This window comes from Calliphora vicina, chromosome 3, assembly GCF_958450345.1.
Source record: "Calliphora vicina chromosome 3, idCalVici1.1, whole genome shotgun sequence".
In the NCBI taxonomy this organism is placed as follows: Eukaryota; Metazoa; Arthropoda; class Insecta; order Diptera; family Calliphoridae; genus Calliphora; species Calliphora vicina.
This window is the reverse complement of record NC_088782.1, coordinates 26,289,098-26,307,978: the sequence shown is the minus strand read 5'-3', so window position 1 is coordinate 26,307,978 and position 18,881 is coordinate 26,289,098. Positions and strand designations below refer to the sequence as shown.

The following is an 18,881-nucleotide window of genomic DNA, read 5'->3' as shown; positions in this document are numbered from 1 at the left end:
ACATTGTGCATATTTTCAATATTAATTACATCGTGTATTTTTTTGTTGAAATTATGTTTTTAAAAAATGACAAAATATATATTTATATGAAATATTTATAATTTTCCTTAATAAAAAAAATGTATATCAAACATCATCATAATCTAAAAAAATAGAAAAATATAAAGGGAACGTAAGGCGAAAATAAATGTTTTTTTTAAGGGGAAAATACAATTAACAAGTATTTGAAAGCAAAATATATAATAATAGCATTGAAAGCAAAAATTAAAAATTATTTAGTTTTAGTCGTTTGTTGTTATAATTTAATAATAGTTAACTTGAAGAAAGCGGTATATATATTTGAATATATTTTGTTGTTGTTGATAATTTGAAAAACGAGTTCCTCGTAATAGATTATAGAACGATCTACACACATTCGTATAGATGAAATATTCTCAAGTTGTTTTTTATTTTTTTTTTTTATTAATTTTTATGTATAAAAAGGAATTTTTCGTTTTAAATTTGTTGATTGATTGCTGAGTTGCTTTTTTGTGTTGTTATTGGTGTTTTTCTGACATTGTTGTTTGTTGTTTGTTGTATGTAGTATTAACTTATTTTACTGGAAGCTTGTAAAACACGATTAAATTTTATATTTTTTTGTTGTTGTTGTTAATGTTGTTGTATATAAACCTCTACCATATTTAATTTCTTCTTTTTAAGGGAATTTATTTGTTTGTTTTTCTCATTTAAATTATTATTTTTTGTTGTTTTTCAATTTCTCTTTTCGTGTATTGTTGTTGTTTGTTGTAGATGTTGTTGTTGTTTTAAAGGGCGGGTATGTGGCAGACAAACATTCAACTGTAGCTAAATGCGCACGAAAAATGCGTCTTTAGCGGCTGAATTCGGGCGCATCGTCTTGTGTAATGTCACCGTATTTCCAAATGGCTAAATGAGCATTTAAGGCAGCTTGTTGGGCAGCTTTGTATTGATCAATCAATTCTCTAAGTTTGCGTTCGCCACGTTTCTCAACCATTACTAGACCATCAGACACCAATTGTTTACCAATATCAACATTGGTAGAGGGATCGTGAATGGTGGCTAGAGAAGGTCCGGTGCCAGATTTCATTTCAATATTAATTTGGACCTTGCGGTTGAGAACATCCTCGGCGAAGGCACGCAAAGCTTCTTCCTTATCTTCGTTGTCTGCGGGCAGTTGAATCAAGGCTAAAGCATATTCAGTAGCGAATGGCCTCTCACTAGTAAAACCAGCTGGCAAAGCAGCCAAACGTGTGAAGGGAACAACCTAAAATAAAGAAAAATTAACCATTAGTTGAATGCTAACTATATTTTATTCGAATTAGAATTGAAATTGAGTTTGGTTTTGTAGGTCTTGATTCATCTTGAAACAGAAACTGAGATGACCCTCAAATATCGATTGCCTTCGAAGCTAAACAAAAGCCGCTGTAAAAGTTTCCAACGGGCAACTTTAAAAAAATATTAAAGTTAAATTGTCCACTCTTAGCTTGGCCTTTGTTTGTAGCGCCTCTAACAGCAAACATAGTGACAAATGAGTTAAAATTCATGACAAACTTTAGTCAAACGTTAATGATTCGTTTATAATATTAAAAAAAGATCTATTTTTGATTTAGCAAACTTATGACTCATGCGTTTCACTTTTAGCCGGAAACGGATCTAAGGAGCTTGCAAAATATGTATACTTTAATTTCATTATAAAACATTTGTTCATGCTTACCTCCTTGTTGCCGTAGTCAATGTACAAAACGGTAGCATTGCCGTCTTGAACGCGTTCGACCTTAGCGCGGTACCATTGATTGTCGGCAGAGAATTGAGCAGCGCACAAATCACCACGCTTGGGGGTGTATGCTCCAGCAATTGGTGGATTGGATTGGAAATCAGCATGCAATTTTGCCATTAAAGTATCCAATTTAGAACCGCTGTTACATGATTGAGCAAAGAATGATAAGGTTTCGGTGATCTCGGTGACAATGACATCTTCCAAATGAACTTTACGTTCAACTGGTGCCTTTTCTTCTTTTTCCTCGACGACGGGTGCTTCTTCAACCACTTGTTCGACATAGTTGGCCCAAATGTTTTTCTTGGCAGCCTTGGCACGATCTTCAGCAGCCTTGAGTTGGCGGTAGTATTCGGATTTTTCGGCACTAAAGTGAACTTCAGCGAGACCTTCTTCAACCAAAGCAACGGACAAGTTGACGTTAGCGTCAGTCCACAACCAACCAATGACAGAGGTTCCGTTCTTATCGGTGGTATCAATGTGTACGGAAACATCACGTTGCAATACACGATCGCGGGTAAATGTCAAGGCTTCATCGCCGTAGGGTTCGCCCTCTTGAGCTGGCACGCCATTCAAGGCAGGACGTGATGAACGAGGACAGGAGATACCAGCCAACAAGAAGGTAACTAAACAACTATCCTTGGGCACGAACAGACGAAGGCGGGAACCGCTGGCTACAAATTCAACAATACCCTCAGTACGCAAAGCACGCTGCCAAGAAGGCAAGTATTGAACCTTAATGCGGGAATGGTCGACAGTAAGGTCGTTGACACGCATGGTGGCAGTATCTTTTTTGCCGTTCATGCCCTTTTGACCCTTGATGGCTTGATTTTCAGCAGCAAACAATTGATCGTAGCAAGACGAACGCTGATCGTCATCCTGGCGGTAACGAACAACAGAAGCCAAACCCTTGGATACCATGGCTTCGGCCACATTTTGGCCACCAATAAGTACGGTATAACAGTACTTTTCGGGGAAGTTATCACGAGCAGGCGAGACATAATCCAACACGCATTGGACCTTCTTGTTGATCAACTTCTTACGCAAAAACTCACGGGCATCAAACATGAAGGGGATCTCATAAAGAGGTCTGAAGTTTTTGGGACGTGGAGGAGCCTTAACAACTTCCTCGCCATCGTTACCGATAACAGCACGGGTGTCACGTGGTGGGCGAATTGAAGAGAAGAATACCTTCTTAATTTGACCATTGGGAAGTTTGACATTAATGGCATCACCATTGAACACTTCAACTACGGTGCCGGTGAAGTCTTTTTCTTTTGTATTGAATGTAGGAGCATTAGATTTATAGTCTTGCCACAAACGTAAACGTTTCTCCTTGGCCACACGTTCAGCTGCACGAAGTTTTTCCGCACCTACAAGTAAAAAAGTAAATATTGAAATGAGCCGTTTAACAAAAGAAAACAATCTGTATACATTAAAGAGTAAAATTACTGAAAGACTGACTGATTTAACATCGCCCAACTCAAATCGCAAAAGGTATAGACATGAAATTAGAAATATAGGTTTCCCCACTCTCAATATGTAGATTTAGAGGTTAAAAACGGGTAACCGAATTTACCTAATACAGATACCATACAGATTTAACATCTAAAACTACTTTGAATTTCCATTATTAAACAATTTTTTATTGGGGCGGCGAAGCGAATCAGGTCAGGTCAGACAGTCTTTAATATTTATCATTTAAAAAATGTTGCCGGGGTGAAATGATTTAAAAGCTTGTAAAACAGCTTAAAAATCTTGGAATCCGCCATTTTATTATAGCATATTTTGGTTTTAACTTAAAGCCTTATTAAGATGTAACTCAAATAACTAAAAGTAAAACCGAAATATGCACACTAAAATAATATTGTAAAAGAATTGTATATATTTAAATTTAAACAAAATTGTAGACTTGTTATCTAATGCAAATGCTAAAAATAACAGCAAAAACACCTCAAAACTGCCCTGAACTTGTTACTCTGGCATCTTCAATTCCAATATAAAAAAAAAATATTCAAACATTTTAACATTAAGATGATCGAGATGCCAATTAAAATACTAGATAAATACTACTATAACAAAATAGTTTATGAAAATTAGCCTTATTAAGATGTAACTCAAAATAACTAATAGTAAAACATTTTTTTTTTGATGGAAATTTGAATCATATTTGGCCTTAGGGCTTGATTCTGAATAAATGAAATAAATAAAATAAACAATATTGCAATAGAATTGTATATATTTAAATATTAACAAAATGTAGACTTGTTATCTAATGCAGATGCTAAAAAATAACAGCAAAAACACCTCAAAACTGACCTAAATTTCTTAATCTGGCATCATCGATTCCAATATTAAAAATGATTCAAACATTTTAACATTAAGATGATCGAGATGCCAATTAACATAATAGATAAATACTACTACTACATACAACAACAAAATAGGTAGTTTAATAAAATTATTCAAGATTACTTACCGCCTTTCATTAAAGCCATGGACCAGTCAACGCATCTAGCCAAACCTTCACGCAACAAAGACTCGGCAATGTTTCCCTTGGGATGGATGATGGTACCAATGAAATTGGCGTTATTAACAGATTCTAAACGAATCTCTACCTCACGTTGCAACAAACGTGTCTCAACGTAGTAGCGGGCTTCATCGACGTATGGCACCTTAATTTTCAAATCAGGTTTACCCTCAGAGTCCAATTTAACACCGGGACAACGGATACCCGAAATCATCAAAGTGATGTAGTAGAAGTCGGGCAGCAAGAAGGCACGTACTGTGGAGCCATCGCGCACATGCTCAATGATGGCTTTAACGGGTTTGCCACCGAACATTTCAACAATTTGCGAGGGATTATCTTGAGTCCATTTGATTTGACGGACGTGCTCAACGGGAGAAACATTCGACCACTTGCCACGCAAAGCATTACGAGCTTGATCTTCCAAATCAACTAGTTTCTGCAATTCCTCTTGCTTGTGGGGCTCTGGTGGACGGCTGTCGCGACGTACAGTTACCAAACCTTCTTTCACCATTGTTTGTACGACATTTTCACCGTTTTCATCGCCCAACCACACGAAACCATATTCACGGTTCGAGTTTGGTGGCTTCTCAAAGCTGAAGGTTACTTCATGGCCAATCAATTTTTGGCGTAAAAATTCGCGGGAATCCCAGGCCCAAGGTTCATCCTTGGTTTCATCACCACCGGCACCAGGACGGCGGGCTAGCTTGGGAGCAAGAACATATGAGAAGGTGATTTGTTTTTCTGGTGGTGGTGCACCTTTGTGGGCACGTATAACAACGGTATCACCAGACAAAACCTAAAAATAATAATAGATACATTTTTTATTAGTGGATGTCAAATATATTTTTTTTATTTTAAAACTTACATAATATTAGAAAATACATAAAACTCTATTAGAAACAACTTTAAAAAATTTAAATAAATTACTGACACGTGCTCTGTGTGCCACAGCAAATTATAAAAGAACAATAATTTCGTGAAAAGAGTGAAGTTGGCTGCAGTTGTTCAGGAAATGATCAACAGACAATGCATGGTTGTATTTTAGGGTAGTTAAAAAATGTACCACTGTGAATTCATAAATGGTGGCGGCAATTCAACAACTACACCCAGCAGTATAAAAAACAAACAGCTGATGGCTTTAACACTAAATTTTTATTTGGTGAAATTGAAAGGGAGACTGGCGAAGTTTGCTGGCGATGAGTTTAAGAGTTAGATTGTGTAGTACACAGGTTTAGGTTAGTTCTGCATTGATAAATGCTCTAATTTGTGAAAATAACTTTATTTCCAACGGCTGGAGAACAAGTATACATGTTAGATATTATTGTTAGTTAATTATTTCATTATTATTGGAGGGGTTTTATAATAAATTTTTGTTTATCTTATTAATGAACATACAAAATATTTTTGTAAAAAAAAGCCAAAATCCATATAATTCCATTTAAATTTAATTTCTGGTACAAAAACTAGGGTTTCGCCCGTTTTATCCCCTTCAAATTAAAAAAAATTAACACCTGTCTACCTATTATACCGTCCGTCTGTTTGTTGAAATCAATTTTCTGAAGACCCCAAATATCTTCGGGATCCAAATATTGAATAATTCTGTCAGACATGGTTTCGAGAAGTTTGCTATTTAAAATCAGCAAAATCGGTCCACAAATGGCTGAGATATGAGGAAAAAACCAGACAATATGGATATCTAATATAGACAATATGGATATCTAATGATAGATATTTTAAAGACATTTGCAACGACGTATATAAGACAATAATAAGTTGAACCTACAATGGGTCAAAATCGGAAATTTTTTAACTGTAATTTTTTTTCACCAAAAAATAAACAAAATTTAAAAAAAAAAGTTTTAAATTTAAAAAAAAAATAAAATTTAAAAAAAAAAAATATAATAACAATTCAAAAAACATTTTTAACAAAAATGGAAAAAAAAAATTTTTGTTTACCTAAAAATATTTAAAATTTGTATTTTGAAATATAATTTGGTGAAGGGTATATAAGATTCGGCACAGCCGAATAGCTCTCTTACTTGGTTCTTGTATAAATTTAGATTAAATTGGATTTTTTAGTCATTAGTTCCGGATATATAGAGATAACGTTTTTACCCATTTCAAGCCATTAAAATTTTCAAAAGTACAAAATTGAGAAAAATGTTTGTATGGAAAAATTGGAAAATCGGGTTCACGAATGGACCTAAATTTTCCAGAATTATTAATGTATCAATCATGTAAAGAAGTTATTTAAGGTCTTCGAAAAGATGGACATTTTTTAATATTTTTTTTGTTGTTAAGAATGTAATGTAAAAACAAGTAAGAGCTATATTCGGCTATATAACCTTCACCAAATTATACTTTAAAATACAAATATTAAATATTTTAATGGTTTACCTTAATTTTAATTTTTTTTCCGAAATTTTTTTTTTCGAAATTATTTTTTTTTATTTTTTAACTCTATTAGTGAAAAAAAACTTATGAAAAAAATATTTTTTTGGTAAAAAAAAATTCGGGTTAAAAAATATTTTTGCCGATTTTGTAGTTCCAACTTATTATAGCCCTGATCGTTGTAATGGGCTTTGTAATATCTATCATTAGATATTCATATTGTCTATATTAATGACTTAGTAATCCAGATAAAGATAAAAAAATATATCTTATGGGCCAAATTTCTTGATTTTAAATAGCATCCGAGCCGGAAAGACGGACATGGCTACATCGACTTCGCTATCTATAAAAATCCAAAATATATATACTTTTTGGGGTCGCAAATGAAAATGTAGAAATTACAAACGGAATGACAAACTTATATATACCCTTGCCACTCATGGTGAAGGGTATAATAATAATAAATTAGAGCATTTCAATTATATAAGCTCTCGTTAAATATTTGATGAAATAATTGTTGATTGAAAGACTATAGACTTTAACCTTTCCTAGATATTTAGTGGTCACAAGATCACAAGTTTTTAAGGTAGGTTTCATAATATGTACTCTGATATTGGTGTTAATCTAAAAACTTAATGTAGAAAGTCATTTCTAATAAAATTTTCAATGTAACCAACTGGGAATAAAATTTTATTTCATTGATTTGGATTTGTCTTTGTTAATTTTAATTTGAAAACTAATTTAGTGGTGTTTTTCGCTATTAAATAATCATCGAAATCACGCGAAAATATTTCCCAATTCTTGTCTATATTACCACATACTTTTAAGACAGGAATAGGTATTTTTGTTAATTTTTTATGTATTTTCAATTTATGAATGAACATTTTATTTTTCATTGCGGAATAGGTACATCTTGATTTTTTAACGGGAATTCTTTAAAATATTTAAAAGAACATATGAAGTTAAAATAACACTTCATAGAAGTTACACTTCCTGTGTTTATACATATTTCCAAGCACAAAGTTAATAAAAAAAAAATAGTTTCAAGTTTTAAATAAATTTTGAAGTGTCGGTTTTTCAATCTGTTTAAGTTTATGTTTAAACGTGGCATACGATCGTTATAATTTGAGTTAATAAAAATACATACATATGTATGCATATAAATTTAAAATAAAAAAAATTGATAATCTAATTTGCCAGATCACCAATTCATTTGCTTGCACCTTTCAAATCGATTTTATAATTTGAACGTTGGAAAGAAAACAAATAACATTAAAAGAAAAAGCAATGTAAACAAAATCTATACATACACAACTGATAAGTGGCTGTTATCATTGCTATGCATGATTTGATTGCTTATTCAATGTGTCTTCGCCAACATGTCAGCCAGCAGACAGCAGCTAACCACCATCCATATATAGTACATATAGATATGGTGGCAGAAAACTAAGTTGTTTGACTGCTTAAAAATGTTCTTTTATTTTATTTGCAGGTTACAGTTTCATACTTGTTGATAATAAGCAATCATAATTTAAATAATACTAATAAAAACATACCGGTTGGAGGAACGTACAAAATTAATTGATTTCTTTTTCGTTTTACAAGTCAATGACTTGTTTTTATATTTTCACACACATACCCATTTTAATTAAATCTCATTAAAATTTTTGTCTACATAGACATTTCTTTTTAGAATAAATATTTCTGCTTTTATACTTAAAGAAAGATTTACATTGAATATTTATATTTTTTGCTATAATTCTTTAATACTTTTCTATTAATTTGTTTATTTTTCATCTGACTCTCAAGCTAATTTATTCATTTATTATTTTGAATCTTTATAGGTATTTTTAATATTTCTATATTTTACAACTTGCTTGGCTTTATGACCACCATCCAACCACTTTATTTTTTAATATTGGTGTATGTAATTTTTGTAGTATATTGGAAAGTGTATTTGAATGAATTTAACTTCTTGAATTTTTAAGGATTTTTTCACCAGGTAATATTTTATAGAACAATTTTTATTTTTTAATTTTACGCTTATATTTTGTGAAACATTTTATGTTGCTTTTGCTAAACCAGTACCTTTCAAACTTTTTGAGCAAATTATTGTTAAAGACATGATGTCTCAATTTAATATTTAGAACTAATTTTTTATAATTTTTTGTGGTTTCGGTTCTATTGAATACATTATTTTAAATCTTGTTTAAATTAATGTGATTATTTTTTTGCCCTTTCCGGTTTTATAATAATAATTAAAGAATTTTCTTGAGCTCAAGGACAGTTATTGTTTAAATAACAAAAATTAAATTTCAGTTTACATTTCAGTATAGTTTTGACAGATTAATAGGCTTTAAGAAAACGAAATTTGTGACCACATTGTTAGAATATAAGGTGTTAGGAAATCTTTGTAACTTGTACAAGCAAGTGGGAAGATAAAGAAATTCCTGTTTATTTCACCAAGTTATATCTTAGAGTTTAAAAGATAAAAAATACAAATTTGTCAAAAATGTATTATTTTCAATGCGCCCACCCTTCTTTCCTGACAATATTCCATGTTACAAGCAGTACAAAGTTTTCCTAACTCGAGATGATCACAAATACTATTTTCTTAAAGCATATGTCTTCCTCTACGGATCATACATAATTTCACCATCGGAACAGTAGTTTAGAAGATCCAGCGGCCGAATTACCTCATTCGTGATCGAATATCTCAATCGAAAAATAATTTCTACTTATATTGAAATTATAATTTCATTATCGAATGCCATTCACAAGTAAGAAAACTACGAGTAATTCGGCCCTAGATTTATTACAATTACTTTTTCGATTGACCAGTATTTGGTTACTTTTAACAAGTGGTAGAAAATATGGCAACACTGCCTCTATTTGTTTACGAAAAATAGTGTAATGAAAGAAAAATAATACAAAACAAGTACAATTGTTTAAGAAAAATCAATTCTTTTTTTTTTTTTTTGCAAATTTCATGTTTTTTAAAATGACTATGGAAATATTTTTAAACCGAGGTGAAATAAATGATTTATTAGGTTGGTTATATACATAGGTAGTAATAAAAATAGTTTTTTTTATGTGTTTGAGAGATGGGAACGCCTTTGATCGCAAAAAAAAATGAAAAAAGTTTTCGACATCGATTTTTGATCACCTAAGGAGTAAAATTTTGCATGTTAATAATTATTTACGATATGATTTAGGGATGAAAATTAGTGTCGAAAACTGAGCATCTTCTGCAGAGGTTCCAGATGTATAAAATATCTGAAGGAAGGACATATTACAAATATGCAGACACCAAAATTATTTTGCTATTAAAAATCAGAATTTTCCATTTTTTAATTTAATCCTTTATAGATATGCATTCTTTTGTAATAAGAGCTACAAATGTATTAACAAAATATGTTAAAAAATTTAACGAAATATGCATTACCATAAAAAAATCAATATTACACTTTCCTTTATGAAATATTTAATTAATTAAATAGTAGAAATCGCAATTAATATTTTCTGGTAATAGTTGTTACGCCTATTACGATAACTATATGCACAATGTGAACGTACTATTAGATCCGATAATTTAAACAATCTAAATATTTTATTAAATATGTTTTCTTAGTTTAAACATTTATCTTCCAAAAGAAGAATCCTTATTCTGAATTCCACTCAATCTTAAACATATGGATAAAATGTGAAACATAAACAATATATAAACATTAAAATGCCACGAGTTAATTTTTCCATTAACATATTTTTGATAAAAAGAAAAATGTATATGTAATGTTGTAACTCTAAGACAATGTATAATACCATCGTAAAACACACTATGAGCTCCTCCGCCCCACTTCCAAATAAACAATCATCACTAAATAAACAATTTAGCAAAAAGTGAAAGTATATTACAAAATATTCGTAATAAAAACATTGTTACAAACACATATTGAATTGGCAAATTATTACAGGTAATAAATTCATTGATGCATTATTTTTTATTTTAACAAATATAAAATACAATTACTTATTGTATTCCCATTCCCTTTTGCTACCAATTTTCTTGGCCAACAATGACAATTTAGTTTTTCTTCTTTTGTAAAGATAACAAGAAAAAGACGATGAAGAAAAAAAGTGAGGTTAAAAACTACGATACGCAGGCAAACCCGGCAAACGCCACTATTTTAAAAGCAGCGTCTCAACGACAGCGCATACGTTCATTTTACTCAAGAAATCTGCCAGGTTGGCACTCGCCTAAAACGAACTTTCATTCAAATGATATCGTGTTTAACGTGTTACTCGTCCATATCGCCCTATATCTCGTATTCTTTTTCACATTCAGTCACTTTGCTGCCGACGTAATTGTATGCGTGTTCAATTGTCGTACAATGTCTGCATTTTTTTTCATAAAAAAATTATGAATTTGTCAGATGTGTTGGAATTCATGTAGATTTTCTTCTAAATTTCTTTAATTTATAGTTAATTAAATGCTTTTTTATTTATTTAAACTTACCTGCTTTACAACACCCTTAAGTTTGGCTGCAGGAGCAGAAGTTTGTGTGGCTGGAGCAGCTGCCGCATTTGTTGTACTCATTTTTTTGTCTTTTTATAAAATCGGTGACTGAATATCTGATGAACTTTTTACAATTGTGTCGTTTATGACGAGGCGGGGTGTGTGCACTTTAACCGTTTGGTTTTACACTTTTTTATGAATTATTTTATTGCTTTAAGCAATAATTCAAACACTTGATTTTTTCTGTCTTTTGTTAGTTGATGGAAAATGGAAAGAAAACCCGTTTTAATAAATGGAAATGTAATCAATTTTTCCTTACTATCCTACTAGTTGAAACTTGTGTTCCACCCGACAAGAAGTTTAATTTCGGTTTGACAAGTAGCAATCACGATACAAAATGATGTCGTGTTTTTTGCTGCAAACACGAAACAACACGATACTCGTGTACAATGGTGGCAATTTAGCGATTTTCTCAGTTGGGCAGTTGCCGTATTTGTTGAATTATTTCTTTTGTCTTTTTATAAAATCGGTGACTGAATATCTGAATAACGTTTATTTAAATTCTATTTAAATAATTTATTGTTTTTTATTTAAATCATTTCTTATTACCAAAAAATAATCACTTTAGTTATTTTCTTACGATACGTGTGTTTTTATCGTTTATCGAATGCACCATAGAATAATAACAATTTGATTGCTCTACTACTTTACTTACTTGCTCTACTACTAAGCATAACAAATAAAAAATGTGTGATTCATCTCTCTTAGTTTAGGAGTTATAGGGCTTTTAAAGTTTTTATATATAACAGTAAATATATCTTTTAATTAATAACATAGTGCTTTAAAATACGTTAATAAAAATCAAAAACTATTTTTTTATTAATATTAACAATAACAGTTTTGCTAAAAAGGATTTAATTTCTAAAATTTGTAACTAAAAATTTATTTGAGTTAGCTATTTTCTAGCGATTTTTATGGCACTATTGACTGTTTCGGAAAAAAATAATTTACCGGCATGAACATCAGGCCACACTGAAAAAGGTTTACCCCAGCTGTTTATTTTTTATTTATTGAGTTTGACATTTAGAGAGATTAAACAAAAGCAAAATGCGAGTTGTTTTTATTGATCTTATTGAACAACTATCATCATGTAATCAATTCTATATTCACTGTCGTTAATAACCTATATAGGAACTGCGTGCTTTGAAAATTGTTGCATAAATTGATTTACTGAAAAGAGGCAAATATATACATATGTAAATACGAGAAAAGACAATTTTGTTGATGAGAAAGACAGAGATGGCAGTTGGCTTATAATATTTCTTTTTTAAATAAGAGTAGCCAGACTGTAAGCTGTATAAAATTAAAATAAAAGTTACGTTTTCAAAAAAACGAAAGTAAAATTTTATTTTATACTTTTAATGAGTTCATGTAAAATCAGGCTTAAATATAACTCCATAGAGAAATACGCATAGCGACAACTAGAAAAAAAACTCTAACAAAAATACGAGTGCTGTATTTGTTTTCACATAGTTTTTTAGTAATACATTCTCACCACTTAGGTTTTTGACAACTTAGTTAGGTCTTGGAACAAATCAAGATCCCAGTAACAGTTTATATTTTTCTCTTAATATTCATATTTTCTGTATTGTAGGCCTTCGGCCGGTCGAACGGACTTTAAATTCTAGGGTGTATCGAACACCGGCTTCGTTAAAATCAATTTTTCTGTATATTAAAATTTTCTGAATAATTGTCATATAAATTCAAAAATTAATTTTTGGTTCACAATGGCATTAATCAGCACCATAATATGTATCATATTAAAGGAATTTTGAAGCACTATTCAATGATACCCATAATGATTAGATTATTTTCCAAATATATGAGAAATTTACTATTATATATATTGATTTTAAATTCCTATAACTCTTAAACTAAGAGAGAGCGGGCAAAAACGTTTTTGTGCTTATAATTATGAAAGCTATCAACATCAAACAAATTATTAAAATGCAAGCTATTTCGGTATCTTGATTTATGCCAAACATACATACAAAACAAGTAAGAGTGCTATATTCGGCTATGCCGAATCTTATATACCCTTCACCTTTGTTGTGGATGCATCATTATTTTTTATAATTAGTATATAGGTATGTATGCACATTGCCCACTTTCAGCTTACAGCATCCTAAATTTATCAAGAACACAAAAAACAACAACAACGCCAAACGAAACAGAACACCAAAAGAAAAAACAAAAACAAAATACGCAAGGCAATGAAACCAACACACATCCAAACATACGTTTAATTGTATAAAAAACAACAACAACGCCAAAAGAAAAACAAAATACGCAAAGCATGCACATTCAAACATACGATTTGTTGAAATCAAAAGTTTAGTTGTATAAAAAACAACAACAACGCCAAAAGAAACAAAACACAAAAAAAAACAAAATACGCAAAGCTTGCACATTCAACCATACGTTTTGTTGTTTTTTTGTCAAAGCATGCAATACATTGTGTTTTTTGATGAAATTTTCAGAGGTTGTCTCGGATTTTTGCTCATATCTCCGTTATTTAAGGACGGATTTTGCTGATTTTAAATAGCAAAATTCTCGAAAGTATGTCTGACAGAATTGTTGAAGATTTGGATCCCGGAGATATCTGGGGCCTTCAGAAAATTGATTTCAACAGACAGACGGACATGGCTTAATCGACTCCGCTATCTATAAGGATCCAGAATATATATACTTTATAGGGTCGGAAATGAAAAATGTAGAAATTACAAACGGAATGACAAACTTATATATACCCTTCTCACGAAGCTGAAGGATATAAAAAGGCACTCTGAAGGACCTATAAATTTAATACTACTCGCGATTAAAATTCTAACGGGCACACAGAGTTTTTTAGCTTCGACCATGGAACAATCTTATTCTCCAATACATAATATTTGTATGTACATAAAACTAAATCCTACGCCTAAAAATTATGTTTAACTGAGTATCAAAACAATTCCCAGACCAAATTATATCTGAAAACACAATATACTTTTCCGATTTTCTTCCACGTACATACCTGATTTTTACGATTATTTCCCAATAAATTTCGTTCACGAATTCATCTGAATTTTTTTAAAAAACATTTTATTATAAAATATGAAGGAACTACAATTTTTAAATTTTCTTAAAAACTACTGAGGTAACGACACTGCCAACTTTTCCACCGAACTTAAAAGATGGAGTCGGTATGCTACACATTTTCTCAAACTTCCCCAGAAAACTATTAATTAGCTCATCTTCGGTCCAGTTGCAAGACGTGATAATAAACATACTTTCTTCTGTCATTATGTTTCTTACCGATTCCATGTACAATTCTCTCTTTTCTTTTGGATTGTCAGGACACAAACTAATAGCATCGTATGTACCTTTGTCATGTACTACACCAAATTGACCCAAATCTTTGCACGATTCAACATTCATTAAATCAGCTACTTTATAATCGATCTTTAAGTCTTGGTCCTTAGCAATACTTTGAGCTAGTTCCACTGCTTTTGGGGAGTAATCCACTCCCAGCAAATTGGTGTAGCCCTCTCGTGCTAGTTCTATTAACAACATTCCATTGCCACAGCCCAAGTCAATTATGCGTTCATCATCTTCAATATCATCCCGTTTCATTATCCAATTAATAACACGTATTTGGGAATCTTCATCAAACCATATTTCACCAACATCTCCGTGATTTCGATAATTTTTAATTTCACGTTCATAAGCCTGTTCCCAGTACTCTTTTGTGCCCAACTCTGATCCATTCAATTCTTCCACGGACATGATGCTTCTAACAACAGAAACAGCTGAAGAAAAATATTGCCACACTGTTTTTTTGTAATAGTTTCGTATGTTTTCATACCAATAAGTTGTTATATATATTGTTTGAATGCAGAGCTTGAAATCATTAGCAGAGTCGAGTTTTTATATTTTTAAAGTCGAATTTTTTCGACTGTTCATGCTATTTTAATGTAAAAAATACGCAGAAAAACGCATTTTATAAACTTTTTATAACAAAAATTCAACTATTCGACCAAAAAGTCTATTTCCACCTTTTTCAGCAAAAAGTCGAGTGTTCGAAGAGTAACAATCGACTTTTAGAACTCTACTTCTTACTCCACGTCTTGACAAGCCATTGTTTTGTGAAAACGTCGGCAGAATTACAATTTTGTTCATATTCTTCTCTGTTTGGGAAAACATGTATGTCTTCAAAGCTTTCTCTTACATTTTTTAAAACGGCATTATTTTTGTATTACAGACAAAGTTGTTCGAATAATTGTTTTGACAAGAAAAAATTAACAAATTTAAAATGTAATATATATCAAAATTAACAAATTTAAAATGTAATATATCTCTTATGTAATTTAATAATTTGAGTCAGATTAAAATGACCGTTATCGTTACCGCTAAAATGTAATTACCGAAATAGCTTTTTTGAGATTTGTGGTAGAAAGTTACATAAAATAAAATGGTCACTATTAATTTAAAATTCCACATTATTATATAAAATATGTTACATGATTTGCTACCAGCAATTTTAAAAACAGGAAAGAAAATTTGATTTTAAAATTTCTTTCTGTGTAACATGTTGTTGTTGGGAGTTTTGGTAACACAAAAAGTATTAATTGGGGATGAAAGCTGAAAAAGTACTGGCATCACTAACTTGCAATATATTTTTTTTGTGCAACGCTTGGCTTGCCACGAATTTATACAAGATGACCTCAATTGAACGGTTTTTTCTATGGTAAACGTCAAACTTTATACATAAAAAATATATAGTTCCTGCATCAAATGTCAAACTCCATATATAAAAAAATATACTAATTCGACTCATTGCTTCGTGCTGTCGCCTTGTATAAATTCGCCTTGGTTTGCCGATTCTAGTTAAAATTCACAAATTTTATTGTTTAATAAAAGTGCTTAAATTAAAATAAAAATACTTGGTATTGAATTTAGAAAAAGCTTTTATTGATCTATATCCTTTGCAACAAAATGTCACCGCCTAAAAGCGGAAATCAAAATGCGAGTGGACGAGGAGGTCGTCCTGCAGTTGGTGGATCTAGAGGCCGTGGTGGTGGATTTTCTGGAAATAACAGGGGTAATGTAAGAAGTGGTCGTATTGAAAGAAATGGTCGTCCTTCGGGAAGTGGCAATATGAGAGGTGGCTATGGAAGATTTGGAGGTGGCAATAAAGGACTAAATAATAATTCAAGAAATCCTGATGATTTTTCAAGTATGTGACAAATCAATTGTTATTAATTAATAAAATTCGAATAAATAATTGTTTTTAGACCTGCGGGAGATCAATTGGATGCAGCTGCGTTTGCCTCCATTTCAGAAGAACTTTTACAAAGAGCATCCTCAGACAGCATCCCGGCCCATGAATGATGTTGAACGTTACAGAGCAGCCAATGAAATAACAGTCCGGGGACCTGCTCCGAAACCTATTGTTTATTTTGACGAAGCCTGCTTTCCTGACTATTGTATGAATGAGATACGGCGCCAAGGTTACAATGAGCCCACTCCCATACAAGCTCAATCTTGGCCCATAGCTATGAGTGGTAATAATCTGGTCGGTATTGCTATGACTGGTTCCGGTAAAACTTTAGCTTTCATTTTGCCTGCCATAGTTCACATAAATCATCAGCCGCCTTTGGCAAAGGGCGATGGACCAATAGCTTTGGTATTGGCTCCTACAAGAGAATTGGCTCAACAAATAAAAAAAGTGGCTGATGATTTCGGTTCGCATGTGTATGTACGCAATACCTGTATTTTTGGTGGCACCCCCAAAACCCGTCAAACTAATGACCTTGAGGGTGGAGTGGAACTGGTTATTGCAACACCCGGCCGTTTGCTAGACTTCTTAGCTAATGGAGTAACAAATATGAAACGTTGTACATATTTGGTACTCGACGAAGCTGACCGCATGCTGGACATGGGTTTCGAGCCACAAATTCGTAAAATATTAAGTCAAATTCGACCAGATCGTCAGATTTTAATGTGGAGTGCTACTTGGCCTAAGGAGGTTAGACAACTTGCTGAAGATTTCTTAGGAAATAATTATATACAGGTATTTTGTATTTTGAAAAAGTATAATTTTTATTTATATAAATTGTTTTTTTTCCTTTTAAAGATTAATATAGGCTCTCTTGAACTATCGGCCAATCATAATATCCGTCAATATGTTGATGTCTGTAGTGAGGTAGACAAAGGATCCAAACTAAAGAGTTTACTATCAAATATTTATGATCAACCTCAACCAGGAAAAATTATAATTTTCGTTGCTACCAAAAAGAAAGTGGATGAATTGGCTCGTTTCATTAATGGCTTTGGAGTGCAAGTGGGTTCCATACACGGTGATAAGTCACAATCAGATCGCGATAATGTTTTGACAGACTTCCGCAATGGTCGTTCCAATATTTTGGTAGCCACCGATGTAGCGGCTCGTGGTCTAGATGTTGATGGAATTAAATATGTTATAAATTTTGATTTTCCTCAATCCTCGGAAGATTATATACATCGTATCGGACGTACTGGCCGAAAGCAGTCTACTGGTACATCGTATGCATTCTTTACAACTAAAAATGCTAAATGTGCCAAAGCGTTGGTGGATATACTACGCGAGGCCAATCAAAACGTAAATCCGGATTTAGAATATATGGCTCTTAATGCTGCTTCTATATTAAGTAAAGAGAAGAGCGATAATCGAGCTAACATGAATGGTTTTAATAACAGAGGTGGTGGCGGCGGTGTTCGTAGATTTGGAAATGGCGGTGGAAACTATGGCAATAACAGGGGTGGTGGTAATAATGGCGTTGGTGCCATCAGATCTCGTAATGTCTACAATTCCAGAAAATAATTTAAGTACTATCATGTATACTTTTTTTTTTTGGCTTTCGAGTGAAAAATTATTATTGATTTAATTTTTTTAAATAATCTAATCTAACTGCTCTGTAACTAAAATCTATTACGAATTTTAAGTGGATTTTTGGTGAACTCATTCATCTTCATGTAATAATTCTACATCTTGATAATATGAACTATTACAAACTGCTAAAAATTCGCTATAGTTTTTTTTTGTTACGGCAGACTACTAGAATCTCCATGTCTTTTGATGATTTTTATTCCAAACAAAAATTATTTATTTCATTTTCATACAACTCCTCAACTCCTCTAAGAATTACACATTTAACTACTGTGTAGCATTTACATAATTAAAACGTACGTTTGCTATAAACAAATTATCAGAAAGCTGAGGTGCACTACTATTATAATCAGACCAAATTTTGAAAGTTTTTATTAAAAAGCAATATAAAAATACTGCAATTTATTTTTGTTCTCAATAAATTAAAATTCAAATTAAGAAAGCTGAGGTGCGGTGCTTTCTATATAAAAGCGATTTATTTTTCATCAAGAATTTTGTAAAGAAATTTATACATGCAAAACAGAGTGGTTTCATTCAGTAAAAATTTTTACTTTTTCTGAAGAAGCAAACTTCTTGATATGAGGTCTATAAACTTGTCCTCTTATTTGGTTCGTTTTTGGTTCTAAGATTGCTTATAAAAATAACCTGCCCTTTATCATTGCATACTTTTAGGAGAAAATTA

The 18,881-nt window shown here is 31.8% G+C and overlaps 3 protein-coding genes across 3 annotated transcripts; 1 reads left to right on the top strand and 2 right to left on the bottom strand.

Moving 5' to 3' along the window:
* Nucleotides 1–12: 12 nt before the first annotated feature.
* Tudor-SN (Staphylococcal nuclease domain-containing protein 1) lies at nucleotides 13–11,604 on the bottom strand. Its single transcript, XM_065503872.1, has 4 exons — nucleotides 11,230–11,604; nucleotides 4,272–5,118; nucleotides 1,733–3,165; nucleotides 13–1,282 (listed from the first exon to the last, which is right to left on the bottom strand). Exons 1-4 carry the CDS (start codon nucleotides 11,308–11,310, stop codon nucleotides 869–871), a joined length of 2,775 nt encoding a protein of 924 aa, XP_065359944.1. The 5' UTR covers nucleotides 11,311–11,604; the 3' UTR covers nucleotides 13–868.
* A 2,748-nt stretch (nucleotides 11,605–14,352) lies between these two features.
* Nucleotides 14,353–15,092, bottom strand: LOC135953646 (EEF1A lysine methyltransferase 2). The gene has a single exon (XM_065503605.1). The coding sequence runs from the start codon at nucleotides 15,055–15,057 to the stop codon at nucleotides 14,404–14,406; it is 654 nt and encodes a 217-aa protein (XP_065359677.1). The 5' UTR covers nucleotides 15,058–15,092; the 3' UTR covers nucleotides 14,353–14,403.
* Nucleotides 15,093–16,159: 1,067 nt separating this feature from the next.
* LOC135953599 (ATP-dependent RNA helicase p62-like) lies at nucleotides 16,160–18,525 on the top strand. Its single transcript, XM_065503557.1, has 3 exons — nucleotides 16,160–16,507; nucleotides 16,566–17,344; nucleotides 17,408–18,525. The coding sequence occupies exons 1-3, from the start codon at nucleotides 16,267–16,269 to the stop codon at nucleotides 18,131–18,133; spliced, it is 1,746 nt and encodes a 581-aa protein (XP_065359629.1). The 5' UTR covers nucleotides 16,160–16,266; the 3' UTR covers nucleotides 18,134–18,525.
* Nucleotides 18,526–18,881: the final 356 nt, after the last annotated feature.